Raw genomic sequence first — 23046 nt, 5'->3', positions numbered from 1 at the left:
CGGTCGGTGGAGGGTAGGGGGCCCTTAAAGTCAACACTCAGTCGCTCAAAGGGGCGGGTGGCCTTGAGGAGTGTTGCCTTTTCGGGTCGGTAGAAGTGTGGTTTGCACTCTGCGCAGACTTGGCAGTCCCTGGTCATCATCCTGATCTCCTCAAGGGAGTAAAGCAGGTTCCGGGCTTTCACGAAGTGGAAAAGCCGGGTGACTCCCGGGTGGCAAAGGTCTACATGTAGGGCATATAGCCGGTCAATCTGTGCGCTGGCACATGTTCCCCGGGATAGACCATTGGAGGGCTCGTTGAGCTTCCCAGGTCTGTACATGATGTCATAGTTGTAGGTGGAGAGTTCGATTCTCCACCTCAGAATTTTATCATTTTTGATTTTGCCCCGCTGTTGGTTACTAAATATGAATGCGACTGACGGTCAGTCAGCAGGGTGAACGTTTTGCCGGCGAGATAGTGCCTCCAGTGCCTAATGGCTTCCACTATGGCCTGGGTCTCTTTTTCTAACACGGAGTGCCGAATTTCAGGGCCTTGAAGGGTACGGGAGAAGAACACCACCGGTCTTCCCGCCTGGTTGAGGGTAGCAGCCAGCGCGAAGTCAGAGGCGTAACTCTCTACCTGGAAGGGAATGGCCTCGTCCACCGCATGCATTGCTGCTTTGGCAATGTCCCCTTTAATGCAGCTGAAGGCCGTGCGGGCCTCGGCTGAGAGGGGAAATGTGGTGGACTTGACCGGGGCGGGCCTAGTCTGCGTAGTTAGAGACCCATTGGGCGTAATATGAAAAGAAGCCCAGGCACCTTTTGAGGGCTCTGAGGGTATTGGGAAGAGGGAGTTCCAACAGGGGGCGCATATGGTCGGAGTCAGAGCCAATGACTCCATTCTCCACGACACACCCAAGGATAGCAAGTCGGGTGGTCCCGAATACACACTTGTCCTTGTTATAGGTGAGATTGAAAGCTTTGGCCGCTTGGAGAAATTTTTGGAGGTTGTTGTTGTGATCCTGCTGGTCGTGACCGCAGATGGTGATGTTGTCCAGATATGGGAACATGGCCTTCAGTTGGCACTGGTCCACCATCCGGTCCATCGCCCTCTGGAAGACAGATACACCATTCGTGACATAGAAGGGGATGCGCAGAAAGTAATAAAGCCTCCCGTCCGCCTCGAAGGCGGTGTAAGGGCGGTCCTCCCGGCGGATGGGGAGCTGATGGTAAGCGGATTTTAGGTCTATGGTCGAGTACACCTTGTACTGTGCTATCTGATTGACCATATCCGCGATGCGGGGTAGAGGGTACACGTCGAGCTGCGTGAACCTATTGATGGTTTGGCTATAGTCCACGACCATCCTATTCTTCTCCCCGTTCCGAACAACCACCACCTGCGCCCTCCAAGGACTTGTGCTTGCCTCAATGACCCCCTCCCTGAGCAGCCGCTGCACCTCCGAGTTAATGAAAGCTCTGTCCCCCGCGCTGTACCTCCTGCTTTTAGTTGCCACAGGTTTACAGTCAGGGGTCAGGTTGGCGAACAGCGGTGGGGGAGGGATCCTGAGGGTGGAGAGGCCGCAAGTGGAGTCGGTAGTGTGACAGTTGGCATGGTGTTGGGTGGGATGTGCGGGTCGGTGTGTGTGTGTGGTCAGTAGCGGGGTACGTGACATATCTCTACAAAACAGGGGATTTATGACAGTAATTGGTGGGAGGGGCCCATCATACTTCATTGTCACGCTTTTCAGGTGGCTCTGGAAGTTGAGCCCCAATAGCACAGGGACACACAGTTGAGGCATGACCAGTAATGTAAAGTCTCGATATTCTGTGCCCTGCACCACTAATGTCGCTACACAACCCCCCCCCCGGATGTCTGTTCTATGCGACCTGGAAGCCATGGCAACCCTCTGACTTACCGGCCGTATCACGAGTTCGCAATGCTGCACCGTGTCCGGGTGGATAATACTCTCCGTGCTGCCCGTATCAAACAGGCAGCTTGTCCTGAGCCCCTCCACCAGGATGTCCATCATTGTCCTTGAGAGCTGGTGGGGGGCGCTTTGGTCGAGGGTCACGGAGGCCAGGGTTGAGAGGCTGTGTTGGTCCGGTGCAATGGGGTGCCTCGTGAGCACCCGTAGGTTGTAGGCGGTGTGAGGTGGTGCCGACCAAGATGGCCGCCCCCATGTCTCGCACATGGTGGCAGCGTGCAGGCTAGATGGCGATGGCCGAGATGGCAACCCCCATGGCTCACACGCGGCGCTGCTTGATCCCGCTCACGGTTTGGACTTACAGGCCTTGGCAAAGTGGCCCTTCTTTCCGCAGCTGGAGCAGGTAGCTTCTCAGGCCGGGCAGCGTTTCTGGGGGTGCTTCTCCAGTCCGCAGAAGTAGCACTTCGCGGACTCACAACTGGCAGCAGCCATGGTCGATTCACCGGCGGGTTGCGGGGTCTGTGGCGTCCACGAGGCCATCGGGAGATCGTGTACCTGGAGAGCGTCAGAGTTGTGGAAAGCGGCCTCCAGCGTGTCAGCCAGCTCAATCGCCAAATGCAAGGTAAGATCGGCGTGTTCCAGCAGCCGCTGGCGCACATACACTGACCTGGTCCCCGTGACGAAGGTGTCTCTCACTAGGAGCTCCGCATGCTGTTCTGCCGTCAGTTCTCAGCAGCCGCAAGTCTGCACGAGTGTCTGTAGGGCCCAGACGAACTCAGCACTCGATTCCCCGGGCCGCTGCTGCCACGTTGCTAAGCGATGTCGTGCATAGACGCTGTCTACCAGCCGCAGGTATTGTCTTCTGAGGGCGCTCATCGCGCCGTCGTAGCTCGGCTGGTCTCTTATCATCGAGTAGACCTGTGGACTGACCCTGGAGAGGAGAACTCTGTGCTTCGCGGTGGACTCGGTCACTTCAATCTCCTCCAGGTATGATTCGAAGCAGGCCAGCCAGAGTTCGAAAGCGTTTCCGGCTTCAGGTGTCTGCGGGTTGAGGTCTAACTTGTCAGGTCTCAGGACGTGTTCCATGCTTTAAAATTACTACTAATAAAATTGATGCACTATCAATTGCTCCAGAGGACTGGAAGTAGAGTAAATACTGAAAGGCTTTTATTAGCAGTAAAATGTGACGTCCACAATGCTGAGTATCTGTCCCTGGACTGAGAGGAGGAGCAATGGCACAATAACCTTTATTCAGGGATCTGTGGGAGGAGCCACAGGGGCAGTCAGCAGGGGGGCGTGTCCAGACAGGTAACCCACTTACAACATATATATATGGTTTACCACAGCCATAAGCTTTGTTTATTGGTCTGGCTTTAACAATAATCTTGCTAGAAGATAACTATATTGTAGAACCAAGCCATTGAGAGGTAAAAATGGCCAGCAAGACCTTTCCAAAGAGTGCACATTGTTTATTGTGGAAAAGGAATTATTTTGAAACCTCCTGGTGTACATTGTCACTATACATTATCACTCAATATTCTGTAGTGAAATGTTTGGTTCCTGTAAAACAGCAAAACAACAATTGAATGAAAACCCGTTCTGTTATGTAATGGCAACCGGATGAACTTGTCTTGGATAATAGCTCCTAGTTTTGTTCACTTACGTTTGAGGGACTCTGTAGATAAAACAGTATTAACCACACGTTTGTTTCACTTATGAAGAATGGTGGAGTGAAGAGATATGTGAATCGTAAACACAAAATATTCTGCAGATGCTGGTGTCAAAGCAACACTCACAACCTGCTGGAGGAACTCAGCAGGTCGGTCAGCATCCATGGAAATGATCAGTCCACGTTTCGGGCTGGAACCCTTGGTCAGGACTGAAGAGGGAAGGGGCAGAGGCCCTATAAAGAAGGTGGGGGAGGGTGGGAAGGAGAAGGCTGGTAGGTTCCAGGTGAAAAACCAGTAAGGGGAAAGATAAGGGGGTGGGGGAGGGGAAGCAGGGAGGTGATAGGCAGGAAAGGTGAAGAAGGAATAGGGGAAAGCACAATGGGTTGTAGAAGGAGGCGGAAACATCTGGGAGGTAGTAGGCAGCTGGGGGAGGGGGCAGAGTGAAACTGGGATAGGGGAAGGGAGGGGGAGGGAATTACCGGAAGTTGGAGAATTCTATGTTCATATCAAGGGGCTGGAGACTACCTAGACGATATATGAGGTGTTGCTCCTCCAACCTGAGTTTAGCCTCATCATGGCAGTAGAGGAGGCCGTGTATGGACATATCCAAATGGGAATGTGAAGCAGAGTTGAAGTGGGTGGCAACTGGGAGATCCTGTCTGTTGTGGCGGACGGAGCGGAGGTGCCTCCTTCTACTACCCATTGTGTTTTCCCCTATTCCTTCTTCACCTTTCCTGCCTATCCCCTCCCTGCTTCCCCTCCCCCATCCCTTTATCTTTGAACATGCTTGAATTTAGTTCCTGCAAATATTGCTGGAATGTTGAAAAGGAATGTTAGAAGAGAAGCTGTTGAGATAGAAATGAAATCGTGACTAAGATACTTGATAGGATTTGTGATATTGAGTAGAGATACAATGATGTGATATTGACAATCTACGATTCAAAACTAGATGTTCTGGAACATCCTCAGTGTTATCATTTCAGAGGACCTGTCCTAGGCCCAGCACATAAGGGCAATTAGAAAGGAAGCGTGGCACCACCTCTTCTTCCTTATAAATTTGCGAAGATTCAGCATGACATTTAATACTTTGATAAACTTCTATCGATGTGTGGTGGAGAGTATATTGACTGGTTGCATCACAGTCCCATATGGAAACACCAATGCCCTTGAACGGAAAATCCTGCAAGGAGTACTAGATACGGCCTAAGTCCATTGTGGATAAAGCCCTCCCCTCCACTGAGTACATCTGTATGGAACGCTGTTGCAGGAAAGCCACATCCGTCATCAGGGACCCCCACCATACAGGTCATGCTCTCTCTTCTCACTGCTGTCATCAGGAAGGAGGTATAGCAACCTCAGGACTCACACTACCAGGTTCAGAAACAGTCAACCATCAAGCTGTTGAACTAGTGGGGATAACTTACTTCAACTTCATTTGCCCCATCACTGAACTATTCCCACAACAACTGAACTGATTCACATTCAAAGACTCTTCATTTCATGTTCTCAATATTGATTGCTTATTTATTTATTTATTCTTATTTTTTCTCTTTTGCATAGTTAATTGTCTCTTGCACATTGGTCGCTTGTTCATCCTGTGAGTGTGATCTTCCATTGATTCTGTTATGGTTCTTGGATTTCCTGAGTATGCTCACAAAGGAATGTATTTCCCTAATAAATTTACTCTGAACTTTTAAGAGGAAGTATAATTTGATGTCTACATGTAATTCACTTCTGTTCTGCAAGAGAACTACACTGTACAAGTAAATTTTGAAAAGACAGGTGATCATGAATGTATTCTAGTGTAAAACATTGAGGAGATTGTAGGAGAAACATCACAAGGTTCTACTGACTTCACTAAAGAAGTAAGTTCAGAAATGGAAATAACAGAAGACTGTTCTGACGAGAACGTGAAACACCGATAGGAATCGTATGAATAGATTGAATCCGTGGAAACAAGCAATTGACGTTTCGGGCCAAGTCCCTTCACCAGGATGCAGAGACTGTTTATTTCCTTCCAGGGGTGCTGCCTGATCTGCTGAATTCCTCTGGCATTTTGTGTGTGTTGCTTAAAACTTGCAGCATCTGACGAATCTCATATGACTCTTAATAGGTTAATTTTGCAAATAATATGAATTTCTGAATCGCTCTTCCAAAAAAGAAGAAATTAGAGTGCATTAATGTGTGATTTGTGCTGAATAGTTAGACTGTGAAACAAGAATGCACTGGTTTTAGCACTTCTGTATTTCTCTGTGTGATTTGTTATATTTCTACGACTGATGTCATTAGATAAAGAACAATAGATACAATATATTACAGTTTTAACTTGTGATTATATGGAGATTGAACTGCATTGCCAGAGGGAAAATGATTTAGCTAGACACCATTGTATGGTTCACGGTGGAGAAGGAGCATTCTGAACCCCAAGTCTATGCATTGGGAGCATACAGAAACCCAGTATTTAAAAAAAAGAATGCACCACCTCAGACTACCCTTTTTAAATTCATCAACCTGAAACAACTTACTCTCTCCACAGATGTTGCCAGACTTGTAAAATATTTTTTGCATTTTTATCTTCCTTTCCCAGAATTCCTGGCCCCACAGTAGAATAGAAGACTTCTGTTTTATCAGAGGCAGATGAATCAAAACCCTGTTTTCCTGAAGGCAATATTTAAACAGAGGGCCTTTTTGTTTCATAGTTCTGAAGCTTGAGAATTAATGTTGTAGATGAACTCTTGAGTAATTGTCAGCTGCTGAATTAAACAGAGCTGTGCAGATATTGTTAGGGACTAAGAAAGTGAAATTCAGGCTTACATCAATGGGTGAAATAACAGCCCAAATCTAAGAGATGTTGCTTCAGAAAAATGGCAGCTCCATCCAGAACTATCCACGCAATGACGTTCTTCTTCTGCCATGCAAGCAAATGTTTAAATCATCAATGTGCGGTAAGTTTGAATCCTCCCCACCTGGGAGGGTGGTTTGACTCCATCTCCACTCAGGAAAGCGTACAATAGTGTCCAGCTAAATCACTTTCCCTCTGGCAATACATTTCAATCTCCATACAATCACTATTCCAAAGAATTTATCTTCCTCACTCTAAGCAGAGGAAACAGTCTGTCACTCTTTACCCTATTATCACGGTTCATAATTTTAATATCCTCTGTAAAATTGGCACTCAGGTCCTATAGCATCATTCCCCGTTTCTCCAGTCTGTTTCAATTATTAGCAATCCTGGTATAGCCTAATGCCCATCCTACGAAGACAGCATTGAAAACTGCAGATTTATAGGTAATTTGCACTATTTCAACTTTATTGCTGTGCCCTTGAATACTGTTCTTCTATTGAGCACTCTCAACATTATCTTCAAAGCTGCTACAATTTTTTTAAGTACACAGTCCAAATTTATAGCTCAGCATTCCATTTACTGATATTAATCAGATGTCCTTCTGCTGAACTCTGTTACCTGATACTGTTTTGGCCACATTCATCCTTAGGACATGTGGAATCAGTAAAATCTATTGTCTTTTATGTTCTTAGCTAACTGGAGAGTGGGAGCAGCATGTGACCTAACACACCAAGTATTTATAACAACAAAGAGATTAACTCCTCTGTGGCAGAGTACTACACTTCCCATAGCAACCAGGTGAATAATCATTGAAATGTGGCTGTGAGAACATGTAGTGTACAGTTTTGACCATTGGGTAGTGCTTTAGACTTGTTAACTTGATCATGATTTGAGTATGTGTACTAATCAAATCCTAAGCTAAAAAAGGTCATGGAAGGAACCAACAATATTCTTTAGCAGCATACACAAGGTGTTGCAGGGACTCAGCAGATCAGGCAGATTTTATAGAGATAAATGAATAGTCAACATGTTGGGCCAAGATCCTTCATCAGAACTGGAAGGAAAGAGGGCAGAAGGCAGAATATTCTTTGCCCAAAACAGACATCCCACCCTGCAAAAACTCATTTCAGGGAGGTAGCACCATCAATTTGAGGGAGATTCCCGAAACTTCCGGGAGAGGTGGGATGTCTGCAATAGAGTAGCTCCTTAGCAGCTAGCCAACTAGTTTAAATAATGTTAGCTATGCTAATGAACCAGTGACACCTGTTAAACTCACTTCAACATGTCTTTTACAGTCTCAACCCACCATGGGTAATAGAAAAGTCACTGTTGCAAACAGTGCAGTGAACAACACTGCCATTATTTTTGACCCCTATTAGGCAGGGGTACACTTTAGTATAGTCTGGGGTGACGTACGTTTTATATTTTCTTTTTTTTGAACACTCTACCATGGCGCGCACACTCGCTTTCTCTCGCGCGCATTCGCTCTCTCTCTCTCTCTCTCTCATGGTCACTAGCGCTCGCTCTCTCTCTCTCTCTCCCTCTCACTCTCGTGGTCTCTCTTGCACTCGCTCTCTCAAAAAAATTGATTTCCGGGACATTGTATATAATTTGCGGGCATCAGGGAGCCACTATTAATATGCGGGAGACTCCCGGAACTTCCGGGAGAGGTGGGATGTCTGCCAAAATATGGCTGAATCATACATTTCATTTCATCGACAAGTCATTTTGACCTTCCAGATGAAGCCTAGCATAACATTGACATTGATCTATCTATCTTTAATCTTTTTTTGCATTCTGTGTATCACCCATTCTTTTTTCTTGCAGTTTGGTGCAATCTGCTAGTTTTTTTGCATGGGGGGGGTTTTAATGTTTTTCTTTGACACCCAAGGTTTTCCTTGTTTCGTGGCTATCTGGAAAAGACGAATCTCAGAGTTGTATGCTGTATGCGTACTTTGGTAATAAATGAACCTTTGAATGTTTGATGGACTAGCACGAGACACAACTGTTCACTGACATTGTATCTGTATATTTTTTATAATAGAAGTCAATGTGAACTGCAGCACATACTAAATCGATTGCGGTATTATATTCAAAACCTATCTACTGTAACTGACTCAGCAGTATAATGTATATTGTTTGAAACATAGGCAGCTACTGCCAAACATTGTGTCCTCTTCTCTTTAGGCACTGCCCTGGAGTTGAGGGTAACTGGCTCTTAAACCATGGTTTTTGAGGCCTCCATGGTCTTCCGGTTTAAGATGGTGCTGCTGAAGGCAAGTGACAACTTGCGGTTCCCAAAACAAGAAATACAAGCAAATTCTTTATTAATAACACTTTTTCTGGAAAAGATTATGGTAGACAATCACCGCAAACATTGAAAAGGCATGCGAAGGCGAGGCTGAGTTGAGGGTCGAAGCGTGCAGGTGCAAAACGGGGTCAGAGTGGGGTCGAGGCCTGTTTGAGGAGGAGTTGGAGCAAGATGGAGGCCTGTTCAAGACAGAGTCAGGGCATGCGAAGCAGAGAAAAGTCAGAGTGGAGGTTTGGTTGATCTAAGCACAGGTCGATTTGGAAGGGTTGGATACGGGCCAAAACGTGAATGGTGAGGTTCAGCCTAGAGCATACCGAAGCAACAGGGTTCGGGTCCTAGAGCGAGGAATAACCTGATGTTTGGACGATTTAAATGCCAGGCCAGATGGATTGAAAAGGCAAGGTGTGGGGACCAGGGATGAGGGTTGGGCTGTTTCTGCTCGCTGTCTCGCGATGTCCTCGCGCTCTTCGCCGCGCTGGGGCTGTGGCCTGCTCTGGCTGCTCCCGGCTTCATGTCTGTGGGTTCTGCAACATTTATTCTGCCTTGCCATGAACAGAGGCTGGGGCTGTGGCCTGCTCTGGGCTTCATGTCTGAGGACTCACTCTTGTTCTAAACGCTATTTGTTTACTTTTATTGTTTACCCGATCTGTTTTTTTTTGCTCTCTCTTTGCACATTGGGTGTCTGTTAGGTTTTTGTGGGGGTTCTTTTGGGTTTCTTATTTTGTGGTTCCTGCAAGAAGACGAATCTCAAGGTTGTATGATGTGTATATATAGCAGGTTTCCACCCCCCCCATCTGAAGGTAGAGCGTTCCTATGAAACGGTTCGTAAGCCGGAATGTCGTAAAGCGAAGAAGCAGTTACCATTTATTTATATGGGAAAAATTTGTGAGCGTTTGCGGGCCCAAAAATAACCTACCAAATCATGCCAAATAACACATAAAACCTAAAATAACAGTAACATATAGTAAAAGCAGGAATGATATGATAAATACACAGCCTATATAAAGTAGAAATACTTCTCTACAATCATTGCCTGCATTGTTCTCCACAGCGAAAATCTCACGCAAGCGCTCTTGGCAAAAACACTCTCTCCAGTAACCTTTAAGCTATGAAACTGCCAAATCATACCAAATAACACATAAAAATACTCAGCCGATATAAAGTAGAAATAATGTATGTACAGTGTAGTATCTCTTACTGGAATCGGGAAGACAGCGCCGAGCACACTGATGATGGTGTGTTAGGCTGAGTCGTCGGAGGTTGGGGTGGTGCAATGGTTCCCAACCTCCAGGCCGCCAACCAATAGCAATCCGCGAAGCATGCAGGGGTCCAGCGGTGGCCGAGACGCACCCAGCACATCTCTAAGAGAAAAGCCGTAATAAACAAGCTAATTAATTAGGTGCCTCCCGGCACGCAAATGTCAGCCCAGATCAGAGGTAACGCAATCGGCAATTGCCTCTGTTCTGGGCCGACATTTACGTGCTGGGCGTCACCTAATTAATTAGCTTGCTTATTTCAGCTTTTTTTCTTAAAGATGTGCTGGGTGCCTCCCGGCTACTGCTGCATTCTCCGTGAATCGGTATCTGTCTGCGGCCCAGGGATTGTGGTGGTGAGACACTGGGGTGTCATCTCATCATCGTCTGTTTCCATCAGGGCGGGCAGCTCATCTTCTCCTATGACTGCCCACCTCGACATTGAAGGTCTAGGTTCGTCGTCTGCTGTGGCTGATGTGGAAGGCTTGAAAAATGACAGTATGCTTGACTGCTAGCCTTGCGCATTTTTCTACCATACAGTTCTTTGTAAGCAGTCAAACCATCTTGCAAATATGCCCTAACCTGATGTACCCTTTCAAAATTATAGTCGTACTTTATCATTGCAGTGAAAATCTCACGCAGTTGGTTCACATTCAGTTCCTGGACGACTTCACTTTCGGTCCGTTCACTGCTGCATTTGGTTTTGATTGTTATCCTTTCCTCTTCTAATTGCATCAGCTCTTCACCTATCAGTTCTTGGTCATGGGATGCCAAAACCTCTTCAACATCATCCTCGTCAACTTCCACAAACCAAACTCACTTTGTCCTTGCTTCGTTCACCACGATCAAAACGCTTAATTACGTCTAGTTTTATGCTAAGTGTAACACCCTTACGAGCTCTTTTAGGCTTTTCCGATATCTTAGAACTCATCTTGCTAACGGCTGCTCACAGGCACGTGTTTAAGCAATGCCAGCTAGAACGCAGTTCCGAATCCGGGGGAGGAGCGGCTGCTCGGGGCGCGCACTACCTTTTTACGTAACAGTGAAAACACCTTCTGTTAGCGAAAACAGGTAACTAATGTAGGTCTTTCCTAACAGTGAGGCTTCGTAAAGCGAACGTTTGAAAAGCGGGGGACACCTGTACTTCTGTAATAAATGTACATTGAACTTTGAACTTCTGAACACTGCCCTGGAGTTAAGGGTAACTGCCTCTTACACCATGATTTTTGAGCCTTCTATGGAATCCATAAACTCTGCTACAGGTGGCGCAGAGGAAGCTTTATGAAGTAGATGGCTGGGTTGTTTGAGCTCCAGTTATAAACTGGAGGTGCTCAGTCCCTCCCCAGTTATTCCTTCTGCACTTCAAGCAGCTGTGGAACAGCGAATCCCACTGGTCAGTGAGGACTCCTGGGTATTTGAGCCACAGATGGTTTTGACAGCGTTGAAGAAATCATTCGTGTTATCCGCGAGTTGCTGGATATCCTGTTCCCTTTCCATCCATCTGTTCATGGAACTTTTGTTGAACCTCAGCCTTCAGGTGCTGCTACATCTGCTTTGCCCCCCTTGAAGTGCGGTGTTTGTGGCTAGTCAGCTCCTGATCCTTCACTTCAAGCCAGTCCTGGTGTTCACTGGTAGAGAATCCAAGAGTTTCTTTCTCAGTTTTGACATTGGGTGTTGAGACTATAAAGTTAACTCTGTTCCACTAGCACTGATTCTGCTTGACCTGCTGAGTGTTTGCGGCAGTTTCTGTATTTATTCCTGGACAGCAGGGATCAGGTAAAAGCCCAGGTGGTTTCATTCTTTACACTAGTGGTAGCCAACCTTTTTAAGTCCAAGATCCCCTACCTCGGCCTTAGTGAAAGGCAAGATCGACCTACTAAATCGGTTAGTCACATGCATGCGCACCGGGCAGAAAGGACAGGAAGTAAAACCCTGCAACCCGGATAAGATAATGACACCACTGTTATTTGTTTCTCAGTTATTTGCATTTGGGTAATGTTGGAATTTAAAGGGGGAGAAGTGTTGTAATGTAAGCATTATAAAGATAAGTTAATACAAATTAGGATAATGGTAATATAGCAATACCCCCACTACAGAAAGCTATTTGTAAGGCGAGGTTGCTTCCGGGTTGCGGGGTTTTACTTCCAGTCTTTTCTACCGCGGTGCATGGCGGGGGAGCTGCACACATGTGCACTAGGCAGAAAGAACGGTGGTTGTTCCTTTCCACACCTTATGGACTCCTATTTTTATAAGACCGAGTTGCCAGCTCGACCTTCAACCCGACACAGATGGAAAGCTTGCAAGCAGATAGGCGTATTCAAACTCGGGACCAATCGCCTCAAAGTCCAATGCTGATGCCACTACACCACCAGCCATCATATCCCTCTAAACCTTACCTATTCATGTACCTATCCTATTACTTCTTAAAAACAGTGTAACTGTACCTGCCCTATCACATCATCTGGCAGTATGTTCCATTGACCCACTATCCCTGTGTCAAAGTCTCAGAGAGTTCTGGAACGTGTTTGGCTGGGCAGCCACATGCCCCCTTTCCTGCTGAACTGCTGCAGATTTCCTGTGATGTATGGAGCACTGGATCAGTTATTGGACTAGAACCATCAGGCTCTTGAACAAAAGGAGACAACTGCACTCATCTATTGAGCTGTTCCCACAACCAATAATCAAACTTTAAGGATGTTTTATCTTTATCTCATTATCTCATGTTCTCATTATTCATTGTTATTTGTTTATATTTGCCTTTGAACAGTTTGTTGTCTCCTATGTTCTACTATATATTTCATTGATCCTGTTATAGTTAGTATCCTATTGATTTGTGGAGTATGCTCACAGAAAAAAGAATCTCAGAGTTGTATTTAGTGACATATTGTATATGTACTCTGATAATAAAATGTTACTTTGAACTTTGAGCAACTCTTTGCTCTAAAACCTGCAAATTGTCTGTGTGCATCCACTTTGGGGGTGAATAGTATGTGCCATAAATTCCAAATGTTCCCAGAGGCAATAACCTCTACTCTTTTCACTCTTAACAAGTTGTCAATGACTCTCCAGAATTATCTGTCCTTTACTTCATTGGGCGATCCAAGTTTGAAACATCTGTTTGTGCATTGAAAAGTCCTGCTTTTCCTACTTTATCACTGCAGTAACAGTTTTATTTCACTATTTAATAAAGCTCTGCTGCTCATTCATTTCCTCTGTGTGTCCTGAGTCAGGTCTGTAAGGTCAGGGACAAATTGCGCACATCACACTGACGAATCTATTCTCTATTTGCTTGCTGCATTCTTTGTACCCCTCAATTCATAGGCATCTGTTTCTGTGACAGATCACGTGGGAAGTTTCAGAAAAGGAGAGGGTGGACTGCACTGCAATCGGCAAGACAAGGGTATGTATTTACGTTTTCTCCCTGCCCCCCTCCACACCAGAAGAAGAAAGTAAATCGAATAGAAATTGAATTTCAAGCAGAGGGGTATAGATAGGGTAAATGTAAGCAGGCTTTTTCCCCTGAGGTTGGGTGGGACTACAACCAGAGGTCATGGGTTAAGGGTGAAAGGTGAAAAGTTTAAGGGGAACATGAATGGAAACACCTTCTTTCAGAGGGCCTTGCGAGCCAAAATAGTGGTGCATGCAAGCTCGATTTCAATGTTTAAGAGAAGTTTGGATAGGTACATGGATGGGAGGGGCATAGATGGCTATGATCCTGGTGCATGTCGATGGGTGTAGGTAGTTTAAATGGGGTGACATGGACTAGATGGGCCAAGGGCCTGTTTCTGTGCTGTATATACTCAACATTTCTCTTTCTTCTTGCTTTCCCAGACTTCTCAGTGTTGTCGCTCTGCTGTTAGCCAGGAGGAGGAATGGGACTGGTTTCAGAAAAGGGGAATGAAACTTTATTTTATCTCAGAATAGGTTACAGAATCATGCAACAGAAAACGGGCCCGTCAGCCCATCAAATCCATTTAGCCAAAAAACACCTACAGTATTTACACTCCTTCCAGGTGAGGCATCACTTCACCTGTGAGTCGACTGGGGTGATATACTGCGTCTGGTGCTCCCGATGTGGCCTTTTTTATATTGGTGAGACCTGACGCAGACTGGGAGACCGCTTTGCTGAACATCTACGCTCTGTCCGCCAGAGAAAGCAGGATCTCCCAGTGGCCACACATTTTAATTCCACATCCCATTCCCATTCTGACATGTCTATCCACGGCCTCCTCTACTGTAAAGATGAAGCCACACTCAGGTTGGAGGAACAACACCTTATATTCCATCTGGGTAGCCTCCAACCTGATGGCATGAACATCGACTTCTCTAACTTCCGCTAAGGCCCCACCTCCCCCTCGTACCCCATCTGTTACTCATTTTTATGCACACATTCTTTCTCTCACTCTTCTTTTTCTCCCTCTGTCCCTCTGAATATACCTCTTGCCCATCCTCTGGGTCACCCCCCCCCTTGTCTTTCTTCCCGGACCTCCTGTCCCATGTTCCTCTCGTATCCCCTTTTGCCTATCACCTGTCCAGCTCTCGGCTCTATCCCTCCCCCTCCTGTCTTCTCCTATCATTTTGGATCTCTCCCTCCCCCTCCAACTTTCAAATCCCTTACTCACTCTTCCTTCAGTTAGTCCTGACGAAGGGTCTCGGCCTGAAACGTCGACTGCACCTCTTCCTACAGATGCTGCTTGGCCTGCTGCGTTCACCAGCAACTTTGATGTATGTTGCTTGAATTTCCAGCATCTGCAGAATTCCTGTTGTTTACAGTATTTACACTAAACCCTTTGTTTTATTTCCCCCACTTTCTCAGCAATGTCCCCTAGATTCAACCACCAATAGGGGCAATTTATAGAGACTGATTAACCCTCAAATCCGCACATCTTTAGGTTGTGGTGGGAAACTGGAGCACCGGGAGGGATCTTGTGTGGCAAAAAGGGAGGAGGTGCAGACTTGACACAGACTGCCCTGGAGGCCAGGACTGAAGCTAGATCACTGTAACCATGAGGCAGAGGCTCCTCTAGCTGCATCACCAGCTGACCTGTTCTAAACAACACTCACAACATGCTGGAGGAACTCAGCAGGTCAGGCAGCATCCGTGGAAACGATGAGTCAACGTTTCGGGCCAGGACCCCTCGTCGGGACTGTAGGGGGAAGGGGCAGAGGCCCTATAAAGAAGGTTGGGGGAGGGTGGGAAGGAGAAGGTTGGTAGGTTCTAGGTGAAAAACCAGTAAGGGGAAAGATAAAGGGGTGGGGGGGAGGGGGGCAGGGAGGTGATAGGCAGGAAAGGTGAAGAAGGAATAGGGGAAAACACAATGGGTAGTAGAAGGAGGCGGGACCATGAGGGAGGTGGTAGGCAGCTGGGGGAGGGGGCAGAGTGACATAGGGATAGGGGAAGGGAGGGGGAGGGAATTACCGGAAGTTGGAGAATTCTGTGTTCATACCAAGGGGCTCGAGACTACCTAGACAGTGTATGAGGTGTTGCTCCTCCAACCTGAGTTTAGCCTCATCATGGCAGTAGAGGAGACCATGTATGGACATACCTGAATGGGAGTGGGAAGCAGAGTTGAAGTGGGTGGCTTCTGGGAGATCCTGTCTGTTTCGGCGGACAGAGCGGAGGTGCTCGACGAAGCGGTCCCCCAATCTGCGTCGGGTTTCACCGATATAGAGGAGGCCGCACCGGGAGTGGGGTGGTCGGTGAGGACAAGGGGAACTCTGTCCCTGTTGTGGTGGCGGGAGGATGGGGTGAGGGCCAAAGTGCGCGAAATGGAGGAGATGCGGGTGAGGGTATCATTGATGACAGCAGAAGGGAAACCACGATCCTTAAAGAAAGAGGACATTTGAGATGTCCTGGAATGGAAAACCTCATCCTCGGAGCAGATGCGGCAGAGACGGAGGAACTGGGAATAGGGAATGCCATGTTTGCATGTGGCGGAGTGGGAAGAGGTATAGTTGAGGTAGTTATGAGAGTCAGTGGGCTTGTAGAAGATGTCAGTGGACAGTCTGTCTCCAGAGATGGAGACCGAGAGATCGAAAAAGGGGAGAGAAGTGTCCGAGATAGACCAAGTGAATTTGAGGGCTGGGTGGAAGTTAAAAGTAAAGTCAATGAAATTGACGAGCTCAGCATGGGTGCAGGAAGCAGCACCAATGTAGTCGTCAATGTACCGAAGTCCACACCACCAGCCTCCGGATCCAACACATTATCCTTGGCAACTTCCACCACCTTCAACAGGACCCCACCTCTAAGCACATCTTCCCCTCTCCACCCCTCTCCGCTTCCCGCAGGGATCGGTCCCTCCTGGTCCACACATCCCTCCCCACGAACCTCCCACCTGGCACTTATCCCTGTAAGCGCAAGTGCTACACCTGTCCCTACACCTCCTCTCTTGCCACCATTCAGGGCCCCAAACAGTACTTCCAAGTGAGGCAACACTTCACTTGTGAGTCTGTTGGGGTCATCTATTGCATCCGGTGCTCCCGGTGCGGCCTCCTCTACATCGGTGAAACCCGACGCAGATTGGGGGACTGCTTCGTCGAGCACCTCCGCTCTGTCCGCCAAAACAGACAGGATCTCACAGTAGCCACCCACTTCAACTCTGCTTCCCACTCCCATTCAGATATGTCCATATATGGCCTCCTGTACTGCCATGATGAGGCAAAACTCAGGTTGGAGGAGCAACACCTCATATACCGTCTAGGTAGTCTCCAGCCCCTTGGTATGAACATTGAATTCTCCAACTTCCGGTAATTCCCTCCCCCTCCCTTCCCCCTTCCCTATGTCACTCTGCCCCCTCCCCCAGCTGCCTACCACCTCCCTCTTGGTTCTGCCTCCTTCTACTACCCATTGTGTTTTCCCCTATTCCTTCTTCACCTTTCCTGCCCATCACCTCCCTGCCTCCCCCCCACTCCGTTATCTTTCCCCTTAGTGTTTTTTCACCTGGAACCCACCAGCCTTCTCTTTCCCACCCTCCTCCCACCTTCTTTATAGGGCCTCTGCCCCTTCCCTCTACAGTCCTGACGAAGGGCTCCGGCCCGAAACGTCGACTCATCGTTTCCACGGATGCTGCCCGACCTGCTGAGTTCCTCCAACGTGTTGTAAGTGTTGCTTTGACCCCAGCATCTGCAGATTATTTTGTGTTTATGACCTGTTCTAAAGGGATGAGCAGGTCGAGTCCTAGGATCATGCAGCACCTCAAATCTGTGTTGACCATCGAGAACCTATTTATACTTATCCTACTCTATTCCTCCTTTCATTCTTCCCGTGGTTCCATCAAACCACCCCCCCCCCTCAGATTCTACCACTCATCTACAATAGAGATAACTAACAACACTGCTTGCCTTTGGGGTGTAGGAGCGCCTGGGAGAAACCCAGATATTCAGCTGGGAATTCCGGTTTGCGGGAGTTAGGGAGCAGCAGCACCATCTGCTGCATCACTGTGTCACCCTGATCTCTCCAGCCGGGAGGATTTGGGACCTGAAGAAATTGTGAACTAAAATATAACAGGAAAAGAGGGAATTTAAGGAAAAACAACAAAAATCATCAGAGAAATGGAGAAATAAAGAAATGAAGATAGGCTGAAATGCTGGGGAAAAATAACTGAAGAAAATTGAAAACAATTTGAGAGAGGGAGTGCATTTGGAACATAAAATTAATTTGTGCAGCAATAAATCAGGTGAATAGGATGTTGAACATAAAAGCTAGACTGTCTAACTTAAATTGAATGATTTCTAAAACCACAGAGTCTGTTTTCATTCACAGCAAAGAAAATCAAAAAGCTAAGGAAAGCTTATTTGTCAGGAGATTTAGCTTTCACCTATTAGATTATGAGAACACTCAATCCTCTTTTATTGTCATTTAGAAATACTTACATGCATTAAGAAATGATACAATGTTTCTCCGGAGTGATATCACAAAAAACAGGACAAACCAAAGACAAACACTGACAGAACCACATAATTATAACATATAGGTACAGCAGTGCAAAGCAATACCATAATTTGATGAAGAACAAACCATGGGTACGGTAAATAAAGTCACAAAAGTCCCCGAGTCGATCGACTCCCGAGTTCCTGATAGCAGGCGGCAAAAGGGAGAATCTTCCTGCCATAAACCTCCAAGGCACCGACAACTGCCGATGCCTTGGAAGCAGCCGACCACAGCGGACACTGAGCCCATCCGTCCGAAAACTTCGAGCATCCGACCAGCCTCTCCGATACAGCCTCCCAAGTGCCATCCTCTGTCGAGCGCCTTCGACCTCGCCCCGGCCGCTGAAACACACAAAGCCGAGGATTCGGGGCCTTCCCCTCCAGAGATTCCAGTTACCACACAGTAGCAGCGGCAGCGAAGCGGGCATTTTATAAGTTTTCCAGCTGTTCCTCCGCACTCTCACATCCATCTCCATCAAATCAGAATTGTGCACGGTCCCCTACTTGACAGATAACAGATATTCATCACCGGAGAGGCTGCGTGCTATGTGGGTGCAGCGTCTGGGCCAAGTGCCAAATCAAAGGATCACCAACACACTTATGGGACAGCTGGCTTCAAGACATCACAATTGTGACTTTCTGCATTCATAAGCAGTAGAAGCTGGCCCATCCTTCACGGCTGGCTGCTGACCAGAGAAGGGGCAGCTGTCACCTCATTGATGAGACGTTGGCTGAACAGGCATAAGAACTCAAGAAAATGGGAAGAGTAGGCCACTCAGTCCCTCAAGCATGCTCTGCCATTGAATATGAACAAGAGTGAGCTGCTCCAGGCCTTATCTCCTCTTCTGTGTCTGTTCTCCAGTGCCCCCTTTTCCCTGAACGTTCAACAGTTTAATGACTTCCTTTTTAAAGTAGCCCCAATGATCCAGCCTCCAAAATGCTCTGGGGAAGAGACTTCCAAGGAATCACACCTCAACTTTAAATGTTCATCTCCTTTTCTTATAATTATGTCTCTTCATTCAAAGTTTGCCCATCAGTGGAATCTTCTCAGTATTTACCCTGTCATCCTGCCTGAGAATCTAGTACATTTCAATAATGTGATCCTTCACTCTTCTAAACTCCAAAGAATAGAGAATGAATTTCTGAGATGGGTCTGGTGGAGCAGATAGGTGAGTACAGGTGGGAATTGGGATGGGCTGGGAAGAATTAGATGGTGTAGTTTATTGATGAGGATACATCAATAATGATGGGGCCCCCACACAATGCTGCCATGATGCAATGTTAGCACGACGCTTTACGGTGCCAGTGACCTGGGTTCGTTTCTCGCCGCTGCTTGTGAGGAGTTTGTACGTTCTCCCCGTGACCATGTCAGTTTCCTTGGGGTGTGTTAGTTTCCTCCCACAGTCCAAAGACACACCAGTTGGTAGATTAATTGGTCATTGTAAATTGTCCCATGATTAGGCTAGGATTAAACCAGGGGATTGCTGGGTGGCGTGGCTCAGAGGACTGGAAGGGCTTATTCCACACTATATCTCCATAAATATAAGTACATAAATAATCACTGGGACCAAACATCACACCCATCGCACTGAGTACTCCTACGCTGCAGTCTTGATTGGTATTGCCTGGCTGAAGAAAGGCAGGACATGGACACTGTGCAAATAAATGATGAAATGGATATTTCAGCACATTCATACATTCCTGAACTGTGGTGTGGTTTGCTCTTTCCCTTACCATAGAGAATCAAAGGTCATGTTCGATCCAATTTCAGTCATTGTGTTAAGAGCATGTGGTTTGCACACTGATGACAGCACCATGTGTAAAACATGATGGCCAATAACAGCCATCACAAAGAGATTTCCAACAGGAATCCTGATGGGCATAACTTATTCCATAAGCGGGCAGAAATTCTTCAAAGAGAAAAAAGTATTAATTTGCATGTGACTTGCACACTGATATAGGTGCAAACGGTTTTTTTACTCACCGAGTTTCTTGGTGACTAGAGCAATGCAACAACTTACCCAATGCAACAGTTTCCTAATATCTGCACTTCGCCTATGTGAGAAAGCCTGATCAATGAAATTGGAATCACTTTGTCTATTTTCTTACAGGAAGAATGCAACAATTTCATCCTTGTTCTGCAATACCTCAATGATACACATGTCTTCACGTGCGGAACATTCGCCTTTAACCCACAGTGCACCTACCTTGTAAGAGAAATTTGCTTCTGTTGCTAAGCCCATATATGGTACGGTAGTGTACTTCTCTTGTGTTGGTTAGACCAGCTGAGTTCTGATGGTTTTCTGATTGACAAATAGGGAACAAGGGTGGTGGTGTTGGAGACCTGTCCAGTAATCTTCAATTCGTAACACGAATGAAACCCTTTTTTATTGGGCGTCTCTAGAAATGGGACTTGCTTATAGCCACTGGACTCTGCAGCGATAAAGCTACCTTTCTCAGGCTTTGTTCGTCTTGGGTTTATTGACTTTTGTCCTGCCAAATCCCTGAGGTTGGGATTCTCACCCACCCAAACCCCAGTTTGTGTGAATGCTGTGTGATTTACTGCCCCCGCAATTGCCCGACAGCAAGGAATAACAGATCAAACACTGCATACCATTATAAAGAAGTATATTTAAGAATGTTAACTTAAGCAAACAGTTATTAAAGGAAAGGGAAAAAAAACAAAAAGGACCTGTTATTCTTAAACAGTCAAATACAATATGCACGTAAGTTGGAGCTCATATTGAAGTTGTATTTAACTCACGCTCTGGACCTATGGTCTGCGTGAAAGTACACATCACCTTCCGAATGTCGCTCAAAATCCATCTCGTACAAATGGGTCTCCCACAGGACTATTGGTCTTTCCTCCTTGAAGCCATTCATCTGCACAAAGCACCTTGTGCAACTGGGATGGCATCCTCAGCCATCTTCCCTCCTGTCTTCTCCCAGCTCCCGCCAAAAAAAAATTGCCTCAACCCAGCGTTCTCAAGAACCTTCTCCTAATTCCACCATCCTGACTGGCTGACAGTACCTTCCTAAGTTGAACAACAAAACCTTTTATTTCAGCTCAAACCCAGACAGTCTGAAAGCAGAGAGAACTGCTCTTATAGAACTGCTAAAATGAAATGCCTACAGTATAGCAGTAAAAATCTCAACCAGGGCATTACATGAGAAATAATGACATCATTGGCAATCAGCAGATTCTGCTACTTTATGCATGTTAAAATTTTGTTTTGCAACTGAATGTTCAAGGTACCACATCAGCTGAAGCTCTAGGCCTCCGGTGACTGTACTGGTTGCCATGGGTTTTGTACAGAGCACCAAGGAGCTGAGATTGATATTCAGGTTAACATACCTCACATTGACTATGAGCCACTAGTCTGCCAAGGATGTGACTAGAGTGTGCAATGTTTTTCTATGGTAAACAATTCAATTTTAGTCAAAAAATATAAATCATTAAGGGAAGTGGAGAACTTGATGTGAATCCCATGAACATGAATTGTCTGAATTTTCCAAAAGAATCTTCAGTGGATCTGGTTGAAATGTTCAGACGGACCTAGACCTTCATGGTGAGCCCTGCAACCCACAACACACACAGGATGCCGCTTGTATGAATATAGTGTTGTTGTGTGTGGCCCACACTAGAGGGCAAAAGCCTGTAAAGCTTGATCTATAGTGACTCAGAGAGGATCCCTGATTACCAAATAAGGTGGTAGGAGCTTCATCTACATCAGGAGTTCTCAACCTAGGATCCACAGACCCATTGCTTAGTGTGTCCATAGCATAAAGAAAAGGTTGAGAACCCCTGATCTACATTGCCTACATCCCAAAGTCAGTCACAGTGAAAGCAAGAAACTGTCACCACCAGGTCTGATTACCTGAGGGTGTTGAGAATTGATTCTGGAGAAGATAGGGCTATAGCAAGAACTGGGTGGAGTATACAGACAAGATGAAACAGTGCAAAGTTAAGATTGGGAAAACTATTAGGTGCTCTTGGTGTTGCTGCAAGGGGTGTTTCAGTAGGCTGGACCCTGCTCCTGCTCACCAGCACTCACCTACAACATCTTACATTTTATCTAAGGGTCTACAGGATGCAGTGATCAGATCTCCAGAAGGAATACACCATATGTGGTCCGCTGACTGTATCAAATGGTGCAAAGACTTGGGTACACAAAGTAATGTACTGCATGTGCTAAAGTTCTTCCTGTCTATAGTGTCGTGAAGGATGAGCCTAGCCATCCTGCATGGAATGTCCCATTCAATTAGATTGTGGTGCACCATGTGGCTCTCATAGAAAAGTTTGTGCAAATCAACACCTCTCACCAAAAGTCTATCAGGCACTGATGTATACAGAATATCCTGGAGGCCCTCTCCAAGAAGGGGGCATTGGATCCAGTTGGTTGATTCTGCAGTCAGACCATGAAGGTCATTTGATTCATCATCAAAGTTTTCAAATAGGCATGAAGGTGTTGCTTGGCTGATGATGAGAAGTACCCACTCTTTCAGACCCTTCTTGTGTACTATGTTGCCCTTGAGGAGACTGTGGTCTTGGTGAGATGGCCAGGTGAGGTACCAGATGATTGGAGGGTAGCCAATGTTGTTCCACTTTTTAAGAAAGGCTCTAAGAATAAACCAGGAGATTTTAGGCCAGTGAGCCTGACATCAGTAGTAGGACAGTTATTATAAGGTATATTAAGGGACTGGACATATGAGCATTTGGATAGACATTGGACAGACATGGACCAATTAAGGATAGTCAGTATGGGTTCATGCATGGAAGGTCATGCCTAACCAATTTATAGAGTTTTTCAGAGAAGTTACAGGAAAGTTGATGAAGGCACGGCAGTAGATGCTGTCTACATGGACTTTAGCAAGGCAGTTGACAAGGTCCCACATGGGAGGTTGGTGAAGAAGGTTCAGTTGTTCAGCATTCAAGATGAGGTAGTAAATTGGATTAGACATTAGCTTTGTGGGAGAAGCCAGAGAGTGGTAGTAGATGGTTGCCTGTCTGATTGGAGGCCTGTGACTAATGGAGTGCTACTGGGATCGGTGCTGGGTCCGTTGTTGTTTGGTCACCCATATCAACGATGTGGATGATAATGTGGTTAATTGGATCAGGAAATTTGCAGATGACACC

General features: G+C 46.4%; 1 protein-coding gene across 2 annotated transcripts in view; it reads left to right on the top strand.

Annotated features, from left to right (window-relative positions):
- The window catches only part of LOC134349389 (semaphorin-4C-like), an 82017-nt gene that overhangs the window by 19996 nt on the left and 38975 nt on the right, over nucleotides 1–23046 (top strand). For both annotated transcript variants that reach the window (XM_063053612.1, XM_063053613.1), the window contains exons 3-4: nucleotides 13321–13380; nucleotides 20021–20119. In XM_063053612.1, the coding sequence (XP_062909682.1) occupies nucleotides 13321–13380; nucleotides 20021–20119 (159 nt within the window). The remainder of the gene's footprint in view (nucleotides 1–13320; nucleotides 13381–20020; nucleotides 20120–23046) is intronic.

The sequence above is a fragment of the Mobula hypostoma genome, chromosome 7 (genome assembly GCF_963921235.1).
Source record: "Mobula hypostoma chromosome 7, sMobHyp1.1, whole genome shotgun sequence".
In the NCBI taxonomy this organism is placed as follows: Eukaryota; Metazoa; Chordata; class Chondrichthyes; order Myliobatiformes; family Myliobatidae; genus Mobula; species Mobula hypostoma.
The sequence above is the reverse complement of the archived record's forward strand: the minus strand, read 5'-3'. Positions and strand labels throughout refer to the sequence as shown.